General features: G+C 33.9%; 1 protein-coding gene across 5 annotated transcripts in view; it reads right to left on the bottom strand.

Moving 5' to 3' along the window:
• Nucleotides 1-27,892, bottom strand: part of LOC109445177 (sodium channel protein type 2 subunit alpha) — a 126,876-nt gene that overhangs the window by 29,296 nt on the left and 69,688 nt on the right. For all 5 annotated transcript variants that reach the window (XM_088794057.1, XM_088794058.1, XM_074337232.2 and 2 more), the window contains 5 exons: nt 26,825-26,957; nt 21,880-22,118; nt 14,836-15,009; nt 12,290-12,646; nt 6,875-7,354 (listed from right to left, as the gene is read on the bottom strand). In XM_088794057.1, coding sequence (XP_088650183.1) covers nt 6,875-7,354; nt 12,290-12,646; nt 14,836-15,009; nt 21,880-22,118; nt 26,825-26,957 — 1,383 coding nt within the window. The remainder of the gene's footprint in view (nt 1-6,874; nt 7,355-12,289; nt 12,647-14,835; nt 15,010-21,879; nt 22,119-26,824; nt 26,958-27,892) is intronic.

Genomic DNA, 27,892 nt, shown 5'->3' with positions numbered 1-27,892 from the left:
TGTACATGCATCTCCAGTCCCAACAGTGAATGGAACCTCTTTAAGGAGAAGCAATCTCATCCTTCTCCATCTTCCTCCTGATGTGGACGACACAAGACCTACCTGTCCTGCGTATTACCTGAATTGCTCTGCTTGGTTTAGAAATAAAGAAACTAAGCTGCACATCAATCCTTCATATCAACTAATCCAGTGTCTATTTAGAGAAGGAAATGTGGATTTAATCATTTTGTCAAAAGTCATAGTGAGTTAGTAGCTGAATTCTACAGCTTCTGTTCTCCATTTTGCCAGGATTCCCAAGAGAATTTCTTTGATGATTCATAAGTAAATCCAATCTTTATCAATTTAGAGCATTGAGATGTGATGTATCATTAAACATGTAGGTTCAAAATAGTTCTTGTGATATTGTTGATTCCCATGTTTCATGACCATGAACTTAGTATTAGTTCAAGTTATATTCCTTATATGTTTAATGTATAGTGGAGCTAAAGATACATGGGAATATTTCATAAACAAAAGTTTACTTTAAACAATAATCCTTAGATGTAGGCAAGAAATTCTGATTTATAAAACCTTTCTATATAACATCAATTCAATGACTTGCTTAAAATCGTGTGAGGCAAATATCATAATCTATAAAATATGTTGGCTAAAAAAGTTAAAGTGTGTAAAGTGCGTATAAAAAACAAATGAATTGAATTAAGAATATAAAAATCTTCAGCTTCAGATAAGGTCATAATTACAATCAATCCTAACTACAGTGCAAAATCACCAATTAGAACTGTCAAACATACATCATTATATGGTACTATTAGTATTCATACAGAGAATTTTTAAATAAAGGTTGTTTGTAAATGCTTCAGACTAGCATTATTCACTATAAAGCACCACATGAGTAACAGATCAAAATATTAACTGGCTAGAAGTAAAACCAATCCTACATTTTCAATGTATATGCTCCTCTTTGGTAAAATTTAGATATTTAGGCTTCTTTTTTATTATCTGTGCTTATTTATTGGGAAACAAGTAGACTGAATGATATTGTTGGAATAGCCTTTACCTTGTTAAACTTTAACAAAATATGAATGTATTTCAATGTCAGGATAGTAAAGAGATCAAACAGGAATAGCAAATCTTTATTTGCTATGAATATCATTGGCAATCATTTACTTTCAGGTGGAAATATTAAACATTTTTTTTAATTTTTTTTTTTTTAGTGAAAACCTCATATTACAGGGCTCTTACTATTTAAAATGTGCTGGCATCTTCTAAGTGCTGGGCAATTATAGTCATAGAAGCTACACAGGGCAGAATCATATTTTGCTTAATGATCTAATAAATAAATATAAAGAAAAAATATTTAACTTTGCATTTTTAAACACATTACTTCTAACTTTTACTTGCCACACTATCTATAAATTATTAAACATCAATTTACCAAACTAATAGTCCTTCTTTCAGAAAGTAAAAATATTTTTAAAAATTATTAATCACAACAGAAAAAGGGAGAGAAAACTTAACTTCCTATTAAGTTTTTCAAAGACAAACTTGTTTCTCATTATGAGATTAAAATACATTTTTAAGTAAATATAATTAGTAAATACTGTATATAATTTGGACAATCTGAGTCAATAAAAAAATTGGGATTTTTTTTAAATAGAGAGATAATTCAAATATTAAGTATTCCATATCTAACTAAACTTTTGGTCTCCAAGAATGGCAATCCTTTTCTTCACATGGATCCTAATTCTAATCTGTACTTAAAGAGCTCTGGGTTAGTTTTCATGAAAAATCTTAACACTGGAACAGTGAAAGTGATGGTTTTGTTTGCTTTGGGATAGGCTTAAGGCCAAAGTGCCACTAGAAAGGAATTGTTGACAAGGAAGATGGCAGAATCCAAAATATCATTATTATTATACTATATTATCCAGAAAATCTTTTTTTGTCTTTATAATGGGTACATTGTAAAATTCTCTAATTCATAAATAGCAGGATCTTTCTTGGGATGGCAAAAGTAATCCTTACATCATGTTGACCTACCCCTCAGCAAATTACCAGTGCCCCAAAAGTACAGTTTGGCCCATTTTGTTCTTACAGAAAGGGTATTTAGGCTTTTTTTCTCCCTTAATCACTATCCCACCGGAAAACCTTCCCTTGAGAACTACACATTCTACAAGATAAACTCGTAGATGGGTTCCTATTGAACCCATCCCACCATTGTTTACCCAGACCATCCCTACCCATCTTTCCCTCTCTTCCCAGAAATTCAGTATGTGCACTCTTTTAGGGAGCAGATAATGTTTCCTGAGGGAGAATCAAAGACCTATTCAAGGAAATCAGAAACTGGAACAATGTGAGAATTGAGAATAAATGAAGTCCATTTAAATCAGTTCCTACTTAGTGTTTTTCTACACTTACTCCAGCTAAATTTCATAAATACACTGGCAGATAATATACCTGATCACTTGTCCTCATATAATTCTTTACAAAGGAACTCATAAAATGGGATACTCGGAGAACAGGGAAACCTTGCCTCTTCCCAAGAAACTAGGAAAAACAAACCATTATCCTAAGGAGTCATATCTCACACTTTTCTGAAGAATTAGTACATAATATGAAAAAAAATAATTCTAGCATATATGTGTATCTACGGTTAATTGTGCGAAATTACACATCTGAGGTCTCATTTTAGGTCTCTTATTCCTCTAATACATGAGGTGTTATCTTTCCTAAATCTAGGGAACCAGCGACTGAATACTGTGTTCCAAAATGTAAGAGAATTCTCCAAGAATGGTATAATCATTGTTCCTCCAGAGAACCAAATGTGCTTATGGTATGGCAGAAGGAGAGGAAACTGCATCTAAATGACAAAGTATTAATTAACATTTCTTGAAAATAATTAGACTGAATATTTGATCAGCATATTTTAGCACAAAACTTCAAATGAAAGGTCTACCAAATGGATCTCATAGCATGCTACGCTCATTGCCATAGTCACACGACAAGGGAGGTCCCTTCATTTAAAAAACACCAAAGGAGCAAGAGCTCACATGAGTCTCTTCCTACATAGGAGTTTGCAGTGCACGTTATGCTTAATATTGTTCAGGAGAAAATTTTCCAGCAGGTCTGGATGAAACGGAGGAGACCAAATCACAAAGGACTAGGGAAAAACAGAATGAAAAAAGTGGATTCCAGATCCATTTTCAGAATGAAAATACCACCTAAAAGACTGTATTTCTTATTTTTTTTGGTGTACAAAAGACATTTATTTTCTTTTCTTTCAGTCTCAGAGTTTTAGGGGTAAACATCAATGGAATCTCCAAGGGGATAAGACTCTAATTGCAAAATACTTATGGTCAATTGATAAATAATGCAATGCCATTTTCTGTAAAATGAAGCAGATAAAAATCGTACCCATGCAGCCAAAACATAAACATTCCAATTCATTTATATTATTATCACATTAAAACATCCTTTAGGAAGTTTGCACATGAATTAGGGATTGCTTTAATTTGCAGATTACCCTTCAGAAAAACTTTATATGACACTGAACAAAAAATGACCAACAAAGTACACTCACTGAGGCTATATTTAAAAAAAAAGGGGGGGGGGCTAGGGGAAAGAAAGTTTTTCTGTAAAAGTCTTTGAAAGAGCACCTACAGTTCTCCTTTAGGCCCTTAGCATGTTCAAAACTGTGCAACATTAAAAAATTAAATAATCCATAAAGGCATGCACTTTTACTTTTCATTGAATATAGGTTCTATTCAAGTCTATGTAAGAAAATTAGCAGCTAAATCATCTTTTTAAAAAGTTAGGCGTGCCAGAATTGCCTGACCATGCTTTATGACTCAGCATAAGAGCAGCTATGCATGTTTTCATTTTACTGCCAATGGGTGGGCAAGGAATGTAGCTGAGTAACATGCAGGCCAGTCAAAATTCATTTAGAAACTGATTATATTTATATATGTATAACTTGCTTAGGTAACCTGGGTAAAAGTGGTGGCACGAGTCTCTGGCTGGTTAAAAAACACCAGAGCTGCATTCTTGATGTCTCCAGCTTGATTTTACCCCTGTGAGAAGTAAGAATGGTAAGCAGTGAAAGTCACCATATTGCACTAGTGATAAAATCATTTAAGCATGATTTCAACATTATTAAAACTCTGAAGAAAAACTGATCATTCAAAATCACACAGTATAAAAGGAATTACATTAAATATAGCCAAAATAACGTAACAGTGAAAGCATACACGATTATGACATGAATTTTAAATGATATGCTGTAGAGAATCTACAGAACTATCAAAGAATCTCATAAATTTGGCAGACAAAATAGAAGAGGATTTAGTTCAAACACCTAAAGAACCTCTGGGTCTACTCAGTTAATCTGCCCTATGAAAAGGAATTTATTTAGGCGTGCCAAAAATGAAAATGTGCTCCATTTTTTCACTTTGTTTTTTTAACCGTTTAGAAAAGAATATCAATAAGCCTCACACCATCTTACTACTCTAAATGCGATAGTGAATAGCACAATCCCATCCCACCAGTTAAGAAAAGGACAAGATAAAATTAACTTGAAGACAAAACACTAAAAACATATTTCAGGCGGGAACATTTGGAATCTTGATTGCTTCAATTCTCTTTTTGTTTTCTAGTGCAGAGCTACCAGGTAAAATACGAAAAGATTAAAACCTGCACATATTTCCTTGCTAGACCATTGCCCCAATACTTTATTCGTCTATCAGTTTATATTTAGGAAGTCTGAGATAAAGCTATAATTGAAAATTTCTCCAAATAATAAATTTTAACAACCAGGTAACAATCTCTATGGTGGGAAGGTATTAAAAGGATTCCACAGCTGAAGCTGTAAAACAATTTTATTTCCAACTGGCAGATCAGTTGTCTGCCTCCAATTCCAAAGTACTGACTTCACATACATTATTTTGGAGTACTTAGTTCAAACAGAAAATAAAAAAAATAATGGCAACAAGAGAAATTAAAAAGATAGTTTGGATTTTCCTACTATAAGCCCCACCTATTGAACATTCCTACTATGTCCAACACAATGGCTTGAGGTGAGGCAAAATACATAATCTTTAGAGAAGCCTGAGGTTATAAAATTCCTGAATTAAGAGTACTGGATGTCAAGTTAACCATACTTCAAAAGATACTCAAACTTAGCCAAAAGTTAAAACTGACTGATGGCTTCAACATTTGATTCTTCATAATTCATTCTTAGTTTATAAAATACTCTACAATTAAACATACATAAAAATAAAAATTTACTCCCCTTACTGTTAAGGGACATATTTACTATTAGGAATAATGTCAAACTAATAAGAGGGGACTAGGTATTAAAATTTAATGACCCAACTTTATTTCTAAATGATGACTTCCATTTCTCGTAATATACAATACCAGAAATAAGTCCCACCCTTTCAGCATAGCCCAACCAACTATGCTTATCCAAAATTTTATTAACCATATCTTAAGATACTCATTTTTAAAATAATGGTCTTATTAGTAAACATTTGAATTCAACTAACTACAGCAATTATGTGCCATAGGCTGTAAGATGTTTTAAAATATTTATTTTTAGTTTCATCAATTATTTTCTGAATCTGGTAGCTATAGCCTTATTGCTTAGTACTATATTCAAACTTTCTTTGAATTTATGCCTAACATCTACTTCTACCTAATCACTGAATTAACAATACTACCTATCTTATAAATACAAAAGAATGAAAAATAGAATATTTTCCAGTAATTTTATGGAATAAATAGAGGAATACTGACTGAAATACCTAACATTCTCTTCTTAGAAATGTATTTTTGCTCATGGTTTTGTTAACTGATTCCTAATTATTGTGACTTTGTTACACTACCTAAATTTTATTCCTTAGTGCTTCAAATTCCCCCAAATCATCCATCTTTCTTAGAATGAGAATAGTAATAGAGGCTTTTACCTTCCCTGTCAACCAATACAAATGACAAGACAAGGAAAATTTTTGGTTTGGTTGTTATTTTTATTTGTTTATGCAAGCTTTAGTTACTGGGAATTCTGCCTTCATTTTTGTACAGTTAAACAATTAAACACTAAGGTTTTAAATTCCTTCTTTTCTTTACCCCCAACTGTGCACTTATCAACCTATAAACAAACCAAAAACATACTCACTCTAGTACTCATGCTCTTCTAGTAGATTACCAAGACTCTTACTGTAGTTGATAAATTCAGAATTTTACATTTGATAATATATTACAGCTTTTTGTGTTTTTAGACAGCATTCATTGGGCTCAGTAGGGTTAAAAATATTTTCAGCATGATACTCATCACTACCTTTACTTCCTTAAAAAAATTATTTACTTCAGCAAACATTAAATTATATGCAAATATCAAGCCAAGATCCCAATCAGATTTCCCATGAATAAACATGCCTGTGCAAACTAAATAAGATCACATTTTACGAAGCATTTCATAAGAGCCAAGAATATAGCAAAATCAAAATTGGAACTACCCACTTACCAATATTTTTCTAGTACATACAAAAAAAAAAAAAAAAGACCATTGTGGGAGAATTATAAAGAAGAAAGTTGATAAACTGAGGCAGTTTCACAAATGTAAAATTATTTTTAAACATTTAGAAAACTTCATATTAATCTACATATTAATATTATCAATAAGTCAAAATGATAAATACCTGAAAAAATAGCATATTATTTGTCTAGCTATATTTTAATTTGTCATCAATTTATCACCAATTTACCATAGAAAAAGGTATCAATCGATACTTCTTATTTTCTTATAGAAAGAAAACATAATTTTAAAACAGTCTGATAGTTTAAAGCATAATACCAGAATATCTTATTAAAAAATTCCTACCTCTTTGCTTTCCTCCATATCTGATTCGCTGCTAAATTCTTCAGTATTCAAATTTTCAAAGTCAGATTCTCCAACAGCAATTGGTACAGTCACAGTGAGGCTGGGGTTGTTTATAAATGACATGTAATCGCTTTCATCCACAACATATTTTTCTACGCTGCTTCCTATGCCACTGGTAGTTCCATTTCCATCTTTGAGATAATTGAGATCTTTGCCTATTTCTATGGTGGTATGGTTGGAAATACAGCTGTCTTTTTTGTTATTTAGTTCTTCAAGAGGTTTAATTTCATCTAGAGCTTTCTGCTTTCTAACAAAGGCTTTCTGAATAAATTCATGTATTTTTCTTTTAACATAATCAATTCCCTTCTGCATCCTTCCCACAGCAATCTGGAGATTGTTCATTTCATTATCATCATCAGTGGCAGCAAGGTTGTCTGAACTGAATGAACTCAAGAGCAAGGCCAGGAAGAGGTTCAGAACCTAAAACACAACAGGAAATTAGGTGATCAAAACATTCTGTAACTTCAATTGCTCTTGATTTTAAAATTCCAAAATTGTTCTTATACCTAATTTTTTGTAATAAGTATTTTTTTCTAGCTCATGACAAACTATCCTGGAAAAAAAAAAAAAAAGAAAGTGAAATAAATCCCTGGCCAGTATCAAACAAGACGATTAACACTATTTTCTTTTCAGTCATTGCAAAATTACTGAAACCATTGTCAATAATAAATCTATAATAAGTTCCATTCCAAAAGAGTAACCTTAGTTATCTAGATAACAGTACAGTAAAATAGAAAAAAAAAATGTTTTATTTGGGATGCTAAGTATTTTGTCCATGTAACCTGGATTTTCCAAGACAATGATAATTTATTATAATTTTATTCTTAAAACCAAAGATGATTTCAATATATTTAAATATAATTTGATTTTTATAGATTTGTACCAATTTTTTATTTTTTTCATTTTTTGGTTAAAAAAATCATGGCCACCAGATTTATACAATGGTTGAAAATACTACAAAGAAATGGCCATTACACAACAACAGTGATGTTAACATTGAGTTAAAGATTGTGGAGTCAAGATATTGCCATGAATAAGACTACTAATTAGTCTATAACTTGGATCTCCAAAAATAGGCCCCACTGGTATAAATGAGTGAAAAGATCAGTGGCTGTAAAACCACTGTATTCTCAAAAAGAAGTAATTTACTAAGGAATCAGGCACTCCTATGGGTACAATACTACGTCATATGCTTTTTGTCAGGGTTTGATTAACAATTACCACGAGTCCCTGATTATTCAAGCATATAGAACTCAAGAATGATATAGCAGTAAAGGGGGCCAATACAAAAAGTAAATGATACAAGAGAAGAATCCTAGGAAAAATTTTACGCAAAACTCCAATGAAAAGGATGCTACATTCTCGCTGCAATCCTAGTTTCCAATAAACTACTGAGGCTTAGAGCTCCTTTGTCTACAAACAGTTTCAAGTTATTCTGACCAAAGGTGGTAAGAAAGGTAAAAACATATACGATCCAATAAGGACTACACCTAATTTTGTGAATCTATACTGATACATCTCTTAATTGCTATACAATGGCTGATAGGTATTCATGGTAAGACTTGCTCCTTTACATCTGGAATTTACCAATAAATGTATATTTTATTGTAATTTGCCTTTGATTATTTGGATAAAAATAGATAAAAGAGAGAAAACAATAACTGCTAAAATTTGTTTTTATCCATAATAAAATTTAATTTTGGTGCCATAATTGTTTTCTGGATTTGATTGCTTAAGGTTTATTAATGCACTGTCCTTGTTGTATTAGGAAATTTTTCTTGATATACATCAATCAACCCTCCCAAAGTGAGATCTAATCTATATTTCTTCTTCTAAGCATTGGGGCAAGTACTCTATTTGTAAATGTGTCATTTCATTGTACTTAAATGGCCTGCTCCTCTTTCTCATTAGAATTAGAGTGCTGGGTAAAAATTGAAGTTTCTGTCAATTACTAACCATATGGCTCTAGACAAGCAGCAAAACCAATTTGCACCTGTTTCCTCCTCTGTAAAAGAAATCTAATTTTCCTGTTGCCTAGCTTACATGACAGTTGTCAGGATTCAATTAAAGAATCTTTGTGGCTCTCACACAGCTACTGGAACATAGTAAACCCTTGAGAAAGGTTATTATGACCCAACTTACTTCTGCAATACATCTTTCAATTTACCTTATTTTCCTAGAAATGTTTGTGTGATCCATGCTAATCTCTTTGTCTAGACTTCCTTTGTTACCAAAGGGTATCTGCATAACAGCTGACCAAGGTTGTTGGTGAGATCAATGGCAATTTAGGGGAACACAGTTGAACAAGCTCAATCAGGGACTGAAACCCTGAATCCTGTCTCACAGGTGTTCATGGACAGACTGTTAACTCACTGAGTGAAATCGACTTTCACATGTCCCCCAATTAGTCTCTTCAAATAAAAGTTTTTACCATCGTTTCCATTTTGAGTCCCAGATTGAACTGTATTACATATATCCATCCTGATTCAGCATCTGTGAGAACCCAAAACTTGCACACCACTCCTGTGTGCCCATGTCCCACCTTCAATTAGAGAGGGAGGAGAGAGGGTCAGCTACTTCTACAAGTAGTCATCTTTAAAAAGTCACATGCTCTTCCTGCAGCACCTGCCTTGAACCTGTAAAAAAAAATCTCTGCCCATAGTGTCAAGAAACCAAGAATGTCTTGTAAAAAAAATCCTGGCCTGGGGAAGAGCAGTCTGTGGCCCCTTCACTGTCTTGCCCGTGGACCAGGCAAGGCAGTAACTGCTCACAGCTCACATGTCCTGTGGTAGAACACCACGTGGAAGTTTACGTGTGTTAAAAGGGGGTGGTGCCAGCCTGTCTTTGGGGAACTTCATCCTCTCTGGTGAGGATGAGAAGAAAGAATTGTAGGAGGCAGTGCATCGAGTTCATTCAGTCTTATTTAAACAAATGTGATATGAACACATTTCCTTAACATGGTAAAAGTGACAGATATTACTACTTTAGGTACTCCAGAAATAATCTATCACAAAAGAAGGAATTTTTTTAAACTGATAGGAAAAAAAAAGAGAGCCTTTAATTTATTTCTTAAAAGTACAGATTTTAAATTTATGCCAGTAGATGGAAATGATTTTACAGACTATATCTTTGTATGTATATATAGCAATCCAAATTCATATTAAATGTCACCATCCATAGCTATAGATACTCCCTGAAATTCTCTTTTCAATTTTAATCCTCTGTGTGATTACACATTGCAAAGATGTCTTATTTCAGTAAACTAATAGAACGTATGTGATATGATGAGTTTTTTCTCTTTAAATCCACTCTGCATTTTCCTGCTACATAAATTTGACCAACATACTATTTGCTCTCTGTCATTTACCTGATAAAAAGCCTCCTGTAGCTTTGAATTGCCTATAGAAAAAAAAATCTAATTTTGTTATGCACAGTCAGTCTTGTTATAAATTAAACTCTATACAGTCTGGCCTCAAATTTACTTTCTAGTACCCCCACTATGGATTCCCTGTTACAGTCTGATCCATTCATTCATTGTTGTCATTAAAAAACTCAGTTCTCTGTTTTTTTCTTCTCTTCTTCCAATGTATACCACTTTCTGAAAGCAAGTTGTACTGGGGATTGAAGTGGCTTTAAGATATACCTACAAATTATTTGATCCTCCTCCCTTCAAAAGTTAAAGCCTAATTCCTTCTTTCCTATGTGTGAGCTCTTAGTGACTAGCTTCTAGTGAATGTACTATGGCAGATGTGACAGTGTGTGACTTCAAGATTAGAATATAAAGAAGGCTTTTTCCTTGCTCTCTCTCTTGTATCACCTGCTCTGGGAGAAGCCAGCTACCATGTCATGGAGATACTTAACAATCTTATGGAGAGAGAGGTCCATGTGGAAAGGAACTGAGGCCCTATGCCAACAGCCAAAAGGAAATGGGATTTCCTGCCAATAAGCATGAAAATGAGCCTTCTTAAAAGTTGATCCTCCAGCCTCAGTCAAGATAACTGGGGCGCCAGCCAACATTTTGACAGCAACCTTACAGAAACCTCCTGAGCTAGAACCACCCAGCTAAGCTGCTCCCAAATTTCAGACCCACAAAAAGTATGAGATAATAAACGTGTGTTGTTTTGAGCCACTATTCATATTTCTGGATTGTACAGTGTTTATGTTTCTTGTTACTTCAAGAATAGGTCAAAATTATCTAACCTATACTGAGGAGGCTGGAACCTGGGAATGATCAGAAATAAAATGATAATCTTTTGGCTTTATTCCCCTCCCTTTTTTTTCCTTTGGGGAATTTGAAATCACTTTTATGTGAAAAGAAATTAAGTTTATAAAGTATATACTTTAAAATATTGCTTATGACAATCCCTGCTCTTTTACACTGGAATGGGACCTAATCAAGTAACTCAGTCTAACTGCTTTATATTTAAAGTATAAGAGCCTAATCCCTCCCACAGAGTCTATTGTCTGCTGTTCCCCAACCACTGGGTCCACTGTTTCCTGATTTGGGACGGTCTACCTTTCTGCCTACCAAGTTAAATCTTAGATCTCAATTAAACACATTTCAGGTTCAAATTCCTTGACAAACCTTTCCGATCATCCTTGCCATTGTAAAGCAATTTTTTCCATTTTGTGAACTTGACATATGGCACTTTATTTTCACATATTTTGACACACAAGTATTAGATACTTCCTATTTTGACTCCTGTTTGAATAAATCCAATATCACTATGCCTTATATATCTTCTTATCATCTCTCTCATGCCTCCAGGACTCAGTTCAGAGGTGCTGGGTATGGTTCATTTTACCCAGATGCGATAATAAGTGATTCTTGAGTCAGTGTTACTTGGTCATACTGTAGTGTCCAGGCACTCAAAACTCCGTGTGCTTTGAATGGACTGAGAGGATCACTAATGTTTTTTACCTCCAATTTGCAGGAAACTCAAATTCGAAACATTTTCAAGTGATACTACTATTAGTACTTATAAATGAGTGACTGTTCTTAGCAAGTCTTCCATGCTGTAGCACAGAACTGAAAGATAAAAGAGCCCTCTCCATTGGAATAGCAAGCTGTATTACTGACAAAGAACAACTCTGGCTTAAAAGATATTTCAAGAGTTTATGTTATATATCAATTATATTTCAATAAAAAATAAATAATTAAAAATTTTTTTAAAGAGTTTAGGTGGATTTCAATAGTCTAAAGTATACCTGTCTGCTAAAATCATGAATAATTGAGAATTGGAAATGGCTTTGATACAACCCTCTCCGCCCCCACAAAAACATAAAACATTCCTCAGTTGAACCTACTTTTATACGGTTACATTATCTTTTACGGAAAATGTTTTTGCTACATACCACTAGGTTTCCAATGACCATGACCATCATGAAGACAGTAAGGCACATGGTTTGGCCAGCGACCTCCATGCAGTCCCACATGGTCTCTATCCACTCTCCACATAGCACGCGGAACACAATCAGGAAGGAGTGGAAGAAGTCATGCATGTGCCAGCGTGGGAGCTCACAGTCATTGGAGATCTTGCAGACACATTCTTTGTAGCTCTTACCAAACAGCTGCATGCCGACCACGGCAAAAATGAAGACGATGATGGCCAACACCAAGGTGAGGTTACCGAGAGCCCCCACTGAATTGCCGATGATCTTAATCAGCATGTTCAGTGTTGGCCAAGATTTTGCTAGTTTGAAAACTCGGAGCTGGGAACGAAAGCAAGAAGGCTGTTACTGTCCTGCCTTCTAAAGAATCTATGGAATTATTTACAAGGAAAATCGACAGTGTCTCAACTGTACGGTGATGGACTGTTTGTGTGTCGAATTATTACCTAGTAAATGTATCAGTTTCCTTCATACATGGGGTGTTTCCCTTTGAAAATAGTCTATATTGTAAATAAATACTTACACAGTTTTTTCATTCGTATTTTAAGAATAAGATACAACAAATTTTCCAGAATCTTACATAATCATATGTAATACTCTTTTTCTTTTTCTGTAAGGAACTGAGATATTTAAGATTAATGACAATTAATTAGCTGAGACTTTTTCAGAAAAGTAGAGGCTCTAATTATTTAAAATCCCAAAGTGGATATGTTTTTCAGTGTACTTGAAATATCATACTGAAATGCACACATGGAGATAAAATTAACACTTATATTAGGTACAAAGGAAAAACCAACTAATTTCTTTAAGCCTTTCGATTGCTTTAATCTTACTACCTCTTTAGCTTGCTGTGATATTAGGCTGTATTTTAAAGACTTACTACATTCAAAGAAAAAGTACTTGGACTTAAGTAAAAGCTGCTTTTTGTCAACATTGATGTCTTCGGTGACTTAATCAAGAACTCATTAGAGTGTGTACATGGCTCTCCACCAATGTGCTTGACTCATTGGTTCTTTTTGCTCATAGAGACCTCTAAAATACCATTTACGTTAAATAGCAGCAGCATTTCATTTCTGATGCATCAATAAATGTCAAGCCAAGCATAGCACATTATTTAATGGTATCTAAGTGACTCAAAGAGGTGAATATAAGCACCAAAATGTTTAATTTATTCCCAGAGAATAATTAAGGCAAAAGAGCCTGACACACGAAGCAAGATGCCAATGATATTATGCTTCCTATTTCCTTAAACTGCATCACATTATCACGAAGATTTACCACACATTTTTTTAAATGCCGGTGCCCATATTTACTTTTATACAATAATTTCTAATTTTTGTTCTGTTTTTTTTTTTTTTATATCCTTCTAGCTTCAAATTAGATCCATAGCTCTCCATGAAGACTAGGGAAGGGAACCACAGCTCTAAGAATCACAACTCCAATTTGAACTTTGAAGTGGTTAGAGAAATTCTAAACAGATTTCACAAGAAAATCTTGGACTTGTCACCATTAAAGTGTTACTTTAGTAATTTTGTAATAGCAACCTGTTATTTGAAAATAAATCACAGAAAGTTAGAGCTAACACAAATTCACAACCCAATAAAGCATACCAAACTTTTTAAATGGAAATGTATCAAATGATATTTTGTTTCCGTTGTAAAAGATTCATATACTTATAAAATATTAATATCAAATGAAGCCCCTTTCTTTAAAATTAACCAAACATAATACAGGTAACTCTTCTGAGAGAGTGAATTTGGAGATTTCCTGATCTGGCTGAAGGAGCAGATGTATGGGGAGCTCTGTCCTCCCTTTTACACGCGGTCCTGAGTCTTGGCTTCCATCCGGGCAAAGTGGGCAACTCTATCCTTCCTGAGCTCCTGATAAAAAGGTGAGCCTATCCTACGTTCCACAAAGCCGAAATGCATACCATGTTTCCCCGGAAATAAGACCTAGCTGGACAATCAGTTCTAATGCGTCATTTGGAACAAAAATTAATATAAGACCAGGTCTTATTTTACCATGATATAAAACCAAGTTTTATATAATATAATATAATATAATATAATATAATATAATATAATATAATATAATACCATGTCTTATATTAATTTTTGCTCAAAAGATGCATTAGAGGTGATTGTCCAGCTAGATCTTATTTTTGGGGAAACACGGTGATTAAACAAAGCCCACATAACTGAGAGATGAATACTGTGTTGTTCAATTGTGATTTGGGTTTATCTATGACTCTCTTTTTCTCCCTCCCCATGAAAACCGTCATTCAGTTACTAAGGAGAGAACTGCTGGCTGTTCTTTTCAATATAATTATCTACCTATTAAAGCTATAATGCAAAGAAATTACCGTCCATTTGTGGGGCAGTCTGGTTTGTTTTAAAAATGTATTCAAATAATATTGTAACCATGTGAAATCTTGTAATCATTTGCTAGATAAGAGTGAAAACTAACTAAATTGATTATAAAAATGTTATGGATATTCAGTATTAATTTACCAGCCGAAATGATCGAAGAACTGACAATCCTTCCACATTTGCCAGACCAAGTTCCATTAAACTAAGGCTCACGATTAAACCATCAAAAATATTCCAGCCTTCTTGAAAGTAATAATAGGGATCCATTGCAATTATCTTGAGAAACATTTCTGCCGTGAAGATCCCAGTGAAGACCTAAATGAGAAATGTTTATTATATAAGTGAATACTCTTGAAAACATAATTATCGAGCAATTTATTCACTCTCAACAAATCTGAATTTTAAAAATTGGTTTAGGTCAGGCTAATTATACCCTCAAATTGTTTGTATTCAAATTAATATTTGCTTACTATACTTAAGATTTATCAAGTGATGAAAAGTTACATGAAGTAAGAAAATAAAGGTAATATTCTTAGTTTTATATTCTTATATGAAAGACTCAGCTAACTCACTGTGGCCAACTGCTTGTCTCTGCCTCTGATCTTTCTAGCTTTCCAAAAACACACAAAGTACTGTCTCATAGTTGCCCCCCCCACCCCCGCCCACCGCCCATGACCCTACAGCTAAGGCTGGTGCTAAGAAGGCTTCATATAGGCTGCCATAAACATGGTCACCACTAGCCCTATAGATGCTAAGAATGCAAAAAAATAAAAAATAAAAAATAAGTGTTTATTTTCCTAGGCATGGAAAACAGCATTTTTGATAATCCATTTTCTTTCTTTACTCTACAACCTACCAGTCCACATAAACTGCTTAAAGGAATTTCACAGCATATCCAACATCTCACTTGCTAAATTCAATTGTAATTTTTAGTAGTGATCTTGATTGCCTTTTTAGGAGTTTTCACATGGTTTTCTGTTCCTTAAAATATTTTCTGTTCCTGGCATCAGTGATTCACACCTCCCTGGATACTTCTTAGTTGCATTTCTTCCTTTGACAAATTATTCAAAATCAGATTTCTTCAGAGGTCTCTCTGTCCTTGTTGCTCTCATTTTCCTTTCACAATCAGTTTCATTTTGAGATCTCTTTTTTGACTAAAGCATACCTCCCAAGTTCTAGAACTACACAGTCACCTAGCTATTCACACCTCCATTGGATGACTATCTCACAGGTACCTCAAATTCAACAGCTCCAAAATTAACCTTACCACTTTCTCTGCACAACCTTGTTTCTTTTGTGATACTCGCTAACTCAGTACATAGACATGGAATCACTCTATACCTCGGTGGCCAACCCAAAAACCCAAGAGTCTCACTGACTTTTCCAAATATCGCTTGAGTACTTCAAGTTGAAATTCATCCATGCGTGTATTACCAGTTTATTCTCCTTTTATTGTTGAGTAGAATTCCATTATTTGAATATTCTATGGATATTTAGATAATGTATAGCATTGTTGGTCCTTTTCCAAGAAATCTTTGCCACCCCAGTCAAGTGTGCTGAATCGTTTCATATATATTTACATTTATATATGCTGTAAACACTTGCTTTAAACAGCAATCTTTTAAATAAATTAAGATAAGAAAAAAAGTCTTTTCTATTTACCCACATTTATTCATTTCTAGTGACCATCATTTTCAGATTCAAATTTCCATCTGATAAAATTTTCCCCTTCAGCCTGGAGAACTTTCTTTAGCATTTCTTCTAGCATAATTCGGGTGCAACAAAGTTTACTCAGTTTTTTTTTTTTTTTTAATATTAAAATTCTTTATTTCACATTAACTTTTGATGAATATTTTCACTGTAGAATAATGGGTTAATTTTTTCCTCTTTTTTCTTTCTTTCATTAGGCCACTTTTTGTGGTCTGAATTGTTTCTGATTAGATGTTAGTCCATTATATATTACAGTTACGTGCCGCTTAACAACGGGGTACATTCTGAGAAATGCATCCTTAGGCAATTTCACTGTGGTGCGATCCGGCTAGAGTGCACTCACACAGACCTAGTGGTACAGCCTACTACACACCCAGGCTGTGTGGTATAACCTACTGCTTTCTAGGGGAGGAAATATAATTTTTCCTTTACCCTTCTGGGTTCGACTAGACATCCCTGTAATAAAAAGACAGATTACAAGGAGAAAAAGACACAAAAGTTCAATAATGTATACATGGGAGAGACTCAGGAAAACTAAGCAATGGCTGAAATCACTACCTTAAATACCATCTCCAGCTAGAGACAAAAGATTTGGGGGTGGGGGCAGTCAATTATGGGAGGTTACCAGGAAAGCAGAGAGTAAGTTTGTCATACAAATTTAAGTCTTTGTCTTCTGCATTGATAAAAATTTCTGGAGATAAAGTCATCCCCCTCTTCCTAATATACAGCAAGGGAGACACCCTTACAAATGTAAATGCCCTTTACTAAGGAGACTTCTACTTGGTTTACAGAGCCCATGCCTGCTGTTTCTTAAAATAGCCAGACGAAAATAATCCTTATGCCAAAGAAATATATTTGGGGGTAACAGATTCAATTCCCCTATAGTTCCTAGGCTACAAACCTGTACAACATATTATCGTACTGAATAGTGTAGGTAAGTGTAACACAATGGTAAGCATTTGTGTAATACAATGTGCTTCAACCTTATGATGGCTATGATATCACTAAGCGATAGGAATGTTTGGGCTCCATAACTTATGGCACTTCCTTATAGGTCCGTAATTAACTAAAACATCATTATGTGGCATGTGACTTTTTAAGCATTTTTCTTCTGGCGGTTCCAAAGTTTCTTTTGTTTTCAGTTGCTTGACCAAGATGTGCCCAATGTAGTGTAGTTTATATTTATTCTTGCTGATGTTCATTCAAGTTCTATAATTTAATATTAAAGTGTCTATGTTAATATTTTTCACCAATTTTGAGAAACTTTTGGCCAATGCTTCTTCAAATGTTTTCTTTTTTTTTCCATTTTCTTTCCTCCTTCTGGGTCTGCCTTATACAAATATTACCCACTTGATATTATTCTGCAGATTAGTGAGACTCAGTTCATTTTTCCTTTCAGTTTTGTTTGGTTTCGTTTTATAATCCTCAAGTGGTTTATTTCCAAACATTTTTAAAACAAAACCATACTCAAGAAAAAAAATTGTTTTTAGTTACTTTAAAAAAAAATTGACCCAAAACACATTTTTGTGCATTATGTGATAGCTTGCTGCAGTGCTGAAAGCATAAAGTTCACATTGGGGGACATTTTTATCTCCCAGCTCGCTTCTCCCTGACAGTTTTTTTCTGCTGTTCAAATTGGATAATTTCTATTGATTTGCTTCAAGTTTAACAACCCTTTCTTCTGACATATTCAATTTTTTTATAAACCCATCCACTGATTTTTTTTCATTTTAGAATCTGTACATTTCAATTCTAAAATACCTAGATAAATTTTTTCATAGTTTTCATTTATTTCCTGCTCATATTCTCTATCTGGTTATTATTTATGACCATATTTTCTTTCAAATTGTTAAACATTTATAATAGTTCTTCCGAAGTCCTTTTATATTAATTCTAGCAATTCAGTCATTTCGGAATATACTTATATTGAATGCTTTTTTTCTCAATTACAAGTCACATTTTCCTACCTCTTCACATATCACATAATTTTTCATGTGATGTGGGTGATGTAGAGAATTTTGATTCAATTATTTTCCTCTGAAGAATATTAATTTTTGTCCTAGCAAACAGTTAAATTATACGTTGGCCACCTGGAACTTATAGTAGCTTGGTTTCATACTTAATCAGACAGGACAAGGCTACTTTGGTTTGCTCTTTGTTCTAGCTGGAACTTCTAGTTCTCTGACATAGTTTTCACTCCTAAAGTGTAGTGCATATGGTTTCAAAGGGAAGCCCAAAGTGTTTATCCAATTTCTCTATCTTGGTTAGCTTCAAATTCCAAACTCTGCAGGGAAGTTTTCTCTTATGTTCTGTTTTTTTTTTTTTTTTTTTGGAATAGTTTGTGAAGGATCGGTGTCAATTACTTAAACATTTGGTAGCATCAACAAGGGAAACTATTCTTCACCTAGGCTTTCCTTTGTGGAAACATTTATTGATTACTAATTCAAAAAAAATTTTTTTTTCCAGGATTTTATTGGGGAACAGTACTTCCAGGACTTTTTTCCAAGTCAAGTTGTTGTCCTTTCAATCTTAGTTGTGGAGGGTGCTGTTCAGCTTCAAGTTATTGTCCTTTCAGTCTTAGTTATGGAGGGCACAGCTCAGCTCCAGGTCCAGTTGCCGTTGCTAGTTGCAGGGGCGCAGCCCACTATCCCTTGCGGGAGTTGAACCGGCAACCCTGTGGTTGAGAGGACGTGCTCCAACCAACTGAGTCATCTGGGAGCTCAGCAGCAGCTCAGCTAAAGGTGCTGTGTTCAATCTTAGTTGCAGGGGGCGCTGCCCACCATCCCTTGCAGGACTCGAGGAATTGAACTGGCAACCTTGTGGTTGAGAGCCCACTGGCCCATGTGGGAATCGAACCAGCAGCCTTCGGAGTTAGGAGCATGGAGCTCTAACCGCCTGAGCCCCCAGGCCGGCCCACTAATTCAATTTTTACTTATAGATTTTTTTTCAGATTTTCAGTTGCTTCTTGAGTCAGTTTCAGTAGTTTGTTTAGTTTGTTACTTTCTAGTAATTTTTCCATTTCACCTACGTTATCTAATGTGTTGGCATACCATTGTTTATAGTATTTCTTATGAATATACTGGATAAGGAGTAATCTCTGTAAGGTCTATAGTGATGTCCACTCTTCATTCTTCATTCCTCATTTTATTAATTTGAGTCTTTGTTTTTTAAGTCTAGCTAAAGATTTGTCATTTCTACTGATCTTTTCAAGAATCAACTTTTGAGTTTGTTGATTTTCTCTATTATTTTCTTATTCTCTATTTCATTCATTTTCACTCTATTCTTTATTTCCTTTCTTCTACTAGCTTAGGGTTTAGTTTGCTCTTCTTTTTCTAGTTTATTAAGGAGGGAATGACAGACTATGGGTTTGAGATATTTCTTCTTTTTTTTACTATAAGCATTTACCGTATAAGTTTCCCTCTAAGCATTGTTTTAGCCCTATACCATATATTTCTATTTGGTGTGTTTCATTTTCATTCATCTCAAAAGTATTTTCTAACTTCTCTTGTGATTTCTTCTTTAACTCATTGAGTATTTAGGAGTATGTTCTTTTAATTTTCACATATTTGTAAATTTTCCAAATTTATTTATGTTATGGATTTCTAATTTCATTCTATTTTTGTCAGAAATAGTACTTTATATGATTTCAATCTTTTTAAGTTTATTGAGGCTTGTTTTATGACCTAACATAAAGCTTATACTGGGGAATATTCCATACGCACTTGAGAGGAATGTGTATGCTGTTCATATATATTTTTCTACTCTATGATTTACCTCAAATACAAATCTTACCTTCCTTAACACATAAGATCAATCCCTCTTTGAATTGTCCATTTGTTGTTTGTATCTTTCCACCAACCACTCTCTCTTCTTCTGGTAATAGCAGATATAATTTTTTTCTTCATAGTTTTACTCATGTACTCTGTCTCCAGTGATCAGACAGGGTTCTTGTTTTGCCAAATAAGGCATGCTAACCTTAGAGCCAGAGTAACTGAGTGGCTTAGAAATGCTCATTGTCCAAACAGGACAATGATATTTAATTCTTCGTTCTCTGTTAAAGCTGTGAGTTAGGTAGTACAATTATTTCATTCAGGGCACTCTGTTGTTAGGATGAAAGTTGGTAGAGCATTGCCATCAATAGAATACCCAGCCAGAGATGAAGGAAACATATTGAGAAGACATAGGGCAAGAAGCTGACTTCTAGTGACATTGACTGATAACCTGAATTTAGTAAGGTTAAAACCCGGAGCTGTATCCGAAAGGATTTCAGTTACTTGACGTAATGAACTCTATTTATGCTTAAGCCCATTTGAGTTGTTTCCTAATACCCACCTCCATAAAACTTCCCTTGCTCACATTTAAGAGATAATGTTGAAGATATTCCTTATGGGTGAAAATTTACACTAGGTAATGTTACTATCCTTTTCTACTCTAAAGTTCTGTGATTTTTTACCATAGTTTACAGTAGTCTCTCAAATAGCTTTTATAGTCTCTGATACAGTGTTCTGACCTTCCACTGTTCTGCCAATTTCTCATTCGTAGTTTCCCCAGTTGTAGAATGCAGACAATCATAGTATCTATCTTAGGACTAACTTTGTGGGAACCCAGAAAAGGGATTTCAGGTAAACCATTTAGTACTGTGTCTAGTACAAAATAAGTGGTCAGTATATATTAACTTTATCATTGTATCAATCAAGACCTATCTGGAACATAATTTAAAAATAGTGGCTACTTCAGAGCCTAAAAATATTACGTATTATACTTTAGCATATATTACTTACTACTTCTATACAACCTGTTTGTATGTTCATATATCAAGTTGGGAGGTACATGAGAACTTAATAAGCCTCTTATATAGGTAGCAATATAATTTTGTTGTGTGAAATTATTGACGTTGTTTGTGTAAGACCGCTTTACTTTAATTTCTATCACTCTACCATGTATCCAGTGAATGTTAATACAAATTTTTAAATGAAAACGCATGCCAAAATCATCATTTATAAATTCCTAAATTTACAGGAGAAATTTAAACAGAAATAATAACCACTATATGATGTTTCCTTCCCAAAGAATCCATCTTCAGGTATTTATAAATTGTATTTCAAAAATTATCTCACTTGGCATGTTTCATAATTTGTTTGTCAAACGTATACATGTTCTAAAAAATCTATTCTAAATACATGAGAAATAGGTCAGGATTTTGTTCTCATAAACTAATGTCTTCCATAATTCATAATCATCTAATGAATGGACAATTTAAATTAATTCTAACTCAAATTGTACATAAAATCTTTGAATCTTTCCATGGCTTAACTGTAGGAATACATTTTTGTCATTAAAAAAGGAATTCTAAACTTTTGCTGTCCAGATATACATGGTCACTTAATTCATATTTAATATGACAGTCATATGGGAAATTCATTAAGGCAATCATGAAGTCTTTCAATGGAAAGAGGAACCCTCAGTGAACCTTACCAGGTTCCCGACTGATAACACACTGCTGAACTGCTCCGTCATGGGATAATGTTCCATGGCCATGAAGAGTGTATTTAAAACAATGCAGATGGTGATGGCCAGGTCAACAAATGGGTCCATCACGACCAAGTTGACAAGATGTTTCACCTTTAACCATGGTTTACAGCAGTCCCAAATTAAACACAGGTTAGCAAATTTATACCAGCAGGGTGGGCATTTCTGCCTGGATTCTTCAAGTTCTGGAAGAAAAGAGTTAGAATACTCATGAAAACTGTTTACTTCCAATAAGCAGTCTTTGGTTTAAATTGCAAGTGATAAAAAAAAAAAAAGTTATTAAAAGGCCTTATCAGTTAATCTGATGGTGGAGCAGGAAAACACTTATAATGGGTTAGCTGTCATAGAAATCATGGGCACAGAAAGGCTAGTAAACTTTCCAAATTCAACTTGGCTAAACATAGTTTCCAAGATTCTATCTGCATTGTTATACTTTCTGACAATTACTTTCAAAGATATCAGAAACTAATGGGTAGGACATATGTTAAGAATACAGAAAACTCATCCATGTTCCAGATAGAGCAAGAAACATATATATTATTAAAGAGCTTCTCTCAGGAGATGTCCTAAAAACCTTTATTAGTCATGCTGAACCTCAATTTCTTGAATTACATATATTTGGGGGTCTTTTAATAAAATAGTTTTGTCATTGTCACCAGTCTTAGTCAAAACATTTCTAGTTAAGCCTCATTAAACATAGGTTTGCATATTAAACTCAACAATTACTTACTTTAACTAGATGGCACAAAAGAAGAGGAAATATCTACCTTAAGAAACCAGGATCCTCACTGTTAGCAGAAACCCATGTCTCACTAAATGGCACTTATGTACTACTGGCAAATGCAAGAGGATTTTAGGTGGAACATATGTAGAATTCATAAATTTTCATGGTATGCATTTATGTATTAAAATGTATAATTATCATACTAAACCCTATGATATAAAATTTCATATTAAAAACATTATTTAAGAAAAACTATAATGATTTCAAGAATTTTGACTAAATAATAGGAAAAATTGACTAAATAAAAAACAGAAATGCACAGGTCTTTAAGGTGATACTCAAAATACTGCAACTTGGTAAATATTGGAAAATAATTTTGGGGTTTCAGGATGGGGTAAATTATCTACTCTCTTCCTTTGGTGAGATAATCTCTTAATCAACTCTGGATTGGGAAAGGATGAAAAACTTGTTGTTTTCTGCCAATATCCTTGTTGCACACTCTCCTACCTGCTCTGTTAAATGAGACCTCCACTTCTTAGCACTAAATAAAAGGGAAAGGTTCTTTTTTTCATTTATGGTATAATTGAGTCTGGTCAGTCACTTTAATATTACTACTGTGGCAATAAGAATATCCCTCTCAAACTCGTGCAGTTTACTAGGAACTAAATATGGAATGCACAAACACGACCATGATTTTTTTGTTCTGCTGATAAACATTTACTACTAACTAATGCTATAAAGTTTACCACTTCCCTAAGTAAATCAATTTCCTGATTATTTTTAACAGAATTCCATTAGAGGCAGATTCTTCAATTGTTTCTTGAAATATTAAAATTCTTCTAGTACACAGTTTATTTCCATTTCTTTTAATATGTAATTTTGTAAACAATAAAGAATAGTTGTGTTGTATATCAGAGGAAAAATATAAATATAATTTTTATGGCTAGTTATCTTGTAGATGCTTTAAGACTCCAAATAACCTTATGTCTATACTTACCGAGTTTCCCCAAAAATAAGACCTAGCCGGACAATCAGCTCTAATGAGTCTTCTGGAGCAAAAATTAATATAAGACCCGGTCTTATTTTATTATAATATAAGACTGGGTCTTATATAATATAACATAATATAATATAATACCAGGTCTTATATAAGACTGGGTATAATATAATATAATACAATATAAGACCCGGTCTTATATAATATAATATAAGACAGGATCTATAATATAATATAATATAATATAATATAATATAATATAATATAATATAATATAATATAATATAATACCGGGTTTTATATTAATTTTTGTTCCAAAAGACGCATTAGAGCTGATTGTCCAGCTATGTCTTATTTTTGGGGCAACACAGTAAGATATAAAAGATATTCTTATTTACACTAAATAACAAAAGAGAAATGAAAAAAAACTCTGTGCATGAATATTTTTTAAAATGGTACCTGTCATTTAATAGATAAATATAAGCAAACAGGAATTGTGTAGAAATAAAAAAGATAAAAGTTCAAAAGAGGAAATTCAGCCAGTGTTGTTCATCTTGACAGCAGGAAACAATGGAGCAAAGCTGTTTAAGTTTTAAAATAAAATCATTCAATTATTCATGCAAAAAAAAAAAAGATAATCTTACATTTTGAAACAAACCAAAGCACTCAAGAGAGAACTACAGCCACCTCTCCACTATTCTGCTGTGGGTTATCTACACTGAGAATCATTTCAAGACCAGTTTAGACTTTGCTGGCTCTTTTCAATTCCTCAGATGCTTGTAAGTCGCCTTCCCACCAACTTTCCCAAGTGTGTGACCAGGAAACATTTCTAGATGCTTGTTGCACTTAAAAAACTTGAAAAGCAAACAATTCATTTTAGCTCATCTCCTACAGTTTCATTAAGTAGGAAGCTATTCATTACTCTGGCCATGGAGACTTGGCTGTAGTTCAAAAGAAGGAAAAGAGAAGTTGCCAGCGGGATCAACAGCCTGGTTCATAAAAAGGGAAGGTGAACTAAATCATTAGAATTAGAAGAAAAGATCCCCAAATAAACAGATTATATCAACTTTAGAAACATTTGTACCATTATTAGGAAAAAAAAATGGTCTATAACATTTGAAAGACAGCTCTAGTATGCACGTGTATGCTAAGTATTGCTAACAACCGACCTTGATCAAAGCCACATTCAAAGTGTTTAGATATAATTGAATAAAGAAAAACAAGCTTTTCATTCTATACAACCAACGAGAAATAGAATAAAAACTTAGCCATTGTCTCACAAATATATAAAGTCAAGAGCTCTGCAAATATGAAAACCAAACACTCAGTCTTCTTGCTTCTTCAGTTATGCTTATTTCTAGGACATCATTTTCCTCCTAAGCAACTCCATGAGACACATTCCCGTGGAGGGTGATGTGGGTGCACTCATTTTGAACTCCATATTTTAATTAGTGGACAAGTTCAATCTTGTGGTGGGTTGATGTTTATTAATTAATTTCTCATGTTAGCTTAAACTTAATGCTATCAGAAGCACAAAGTAGGACTGTTGATTTAGACTTACCCTGTCTCCTTCTCTACTTCTTGCTTTAGGGAGCAGACATGCTGCTGACATCGGTAGCAGAACCACTGGCAGCTTCCTCTCAGTGGTTTTGCTATGGCAAGGAGCAGAAGACCAGAGAATCTTCAAAAGATTTACCTGGAGGGACAGGGAGGAGCAAGCTACTGGCAGCTGGGGGGAAAGAGGGAGTGCAAGCTAATGCAGGCGAGGTTGGGGAAGAACGTACTGAGTTTAATATTCCATAGAAATCAGTGAAAAGATTTCTGATCTGCATTAGGACATATAAACTTGGGTCTTGTAATACTGACATGGCTGTGATATATACGGTCATCTATACTGTGATTTTTTTCTGACTGTGACTTTCAGGATTTGGGTACAAGTGTTTGTATCATGGGATTTTTCCATAACGGTCGGAAAACAATTATTCCAAGAATCTATCCAATATTAACAGAAACTAGAACTAAACATAAGAAAGTCATGTGCACATGTTCTCTCGCTCCTCTCTCTCTCCTCTCTCTCTCCTCTCTCTCTCTCCTCTCTCTCTCTCTCTCTCTCTCTCTCACACACACACACACACACACACACACACATTCTACATCTTTCTTTTTCTTTTCACATATCTGTACACACAAATACCTGGGAGGGAGTGGAAAGGGAGAGGTTATAAAAGAGAAAAGGAGAAAGGAGGGTAAGGGAGGAGGACAGAGTATATTTTATATGAAAGTATTTTCCAAGTATTTGAAGTTGATAGTTGATGTTCGAATGCACTTACAGTATAGAAAGGCACAAACATGTAAATTAACAAAAACAACAAAAATGAAACTAATAATGATAATATTTATTAACTTCCTTCCATATGCCAGGTACATGCTGCTTTATATATGATGCCTCATTTAATCCTTATAATAACCTTATGGCTAAACACCATTATCCACATTTTATTGAAGAAACTGAAGTTCAGAGTCATAAACTAACACATTTAACACATGGCAGAGCCAAGAATTGATCACAGACCAAGTTGTCCCCAAAGTCGTTATTTTGGCATTATAAGATCCAGACCTCTAAACAATATGTTAACTACTCAGACATAACCTGCAACTAAGAGAAAGCTGATGTATTGTAATACTCTGGTCAGAAAGACGCAAAAGTAGTCCTATAAAATTTTGAAAATTCTGCTTCAAAAATGTTAATATCAAATCCTAATTTATATTTCTCATTTGCATTTCTGGTTAAATAAAATGATTTTACAACGTATGTCTCAAGCAGTATATTCAATTCAAATGGGTTAGCATCATTATAAAAACAAGCATCCCTCAATACAGTTCTTTCAATGTCATGCACACACAAGCTTCAACAGTTTAGAATTTAATTTATGAAAATAGTATTCCAAGTATATCTTGAATTTGCAGTAGCTTCCTGGAGGCTAAATGTAAAAATCTATAGAGATGGTAGAATCCACGTGTTGTACATGGATTTTACTTTTATTTAGTAAAAGACATGATGATGTGATATCAAGTCAGAAAGAATTTTCTTGGAATTTATGGAATTGTCTTTTTCCATCACTACCAAAGCACCACCAAGCAGTAGCTATGCTTTAAGACGTTTGACGTACCTTCCATGGTGTTGGTCAAAATACTAGCTATACTCATTGTTCTTTGCCTCGCTGTAGGATCTTCCAACAAATCCATGGAAACATGATAAGAACTCGACCGTCTCTTTCTTATTTCTGTTTCAGTAGTTGTTCCCTAAAAATAAAATCTCAAATGAAATAACCATTATTTTTAAGGGCAGCAAAACCTCAAGTGTTCCTATAATAGGTGCTACTTAACTAAATGTTCACCACGCTTTCTCAGATGTGAACAGCTCATTAAGACATTGCTGGAATCATTAGTTATGGGAAGTGTTTGAAAGCCAAACAGATTTTCAGCTTTCAGGAATGCCAGGGTTTTCAATCAAGATGGACTTTTCTAATTCCTCCATCTTGGAGCTTTGGGCTCTAGGGACCAACCTAGTATGGGGTAGTTAACCTTCCATCATTTCAACCAATCCCAGTTGGGTTTTGACTGAAACATACTGTTCCTTCATTTACTCGCAAGTTGAGTTGTTAGATCTTTATAGACATATATTCAGTGTAATGTACAAAAACAATTTTTAAGGTTTCCCTAATATGCATTACTAATAGCTCCCTTAAAATGTGAATTCCCTATAAAATGCTTTCGTTCTTTATACACAGGTGACATTTCCCAACATCCTTAATACAGTTAAATATTAGAACTAATCTATAATTTTGTCTTACATGTAGAAAACAGCTCCATCTACAAAACAACCAATCCTTGGTAATGACATCTAATTTAAGGTGATAACACCAATTTGGGGGTCTTTGATTTTTAACAATATGATGATTTGATATTTGCTATTCTAAAATAAGCTCACCAGAATTTCAACATGAGACAGAAATTTATTCCTTCTTTAGGAGAGCAAACAATGAAGTTAATTATCACAGGAAAACAAAGGCAAAATTCAAGTATTTCAAACAGGTCTGAGTGCCAATAATAAATAAGAAGCCACTTACAGTTCTCGGAGGCTTTTCCCTATTTCTAAAATAGCAACATGAGTCCTGTTCCTCTACTGACCTTATTGTGATATGAGTAACATTATTCTTACTAACCTGCACATGTCT

The sequence above is a fragment of the Rhinolophus sinicus genome, chromosome 17, assembly GCF_057876585.1.
Source record: "Rhinolophus sinicus isolate RSI-liver-muscle chromosome 17, RSI-T2T, whole genome shotgun sequence".
Classification (NCBI taxonomy): domain Eukaryota; kingdom Metazoa; phylum Chordata; class Mammalia; order Chiroptera; family Rhinolophidae; genus Rhinolophus; species Rhinolophus sinicus.
Note: the sequence above shows the minus strand (reverse complement) of the source record. Positions and strands in the feature narration are given on the sequence as shown.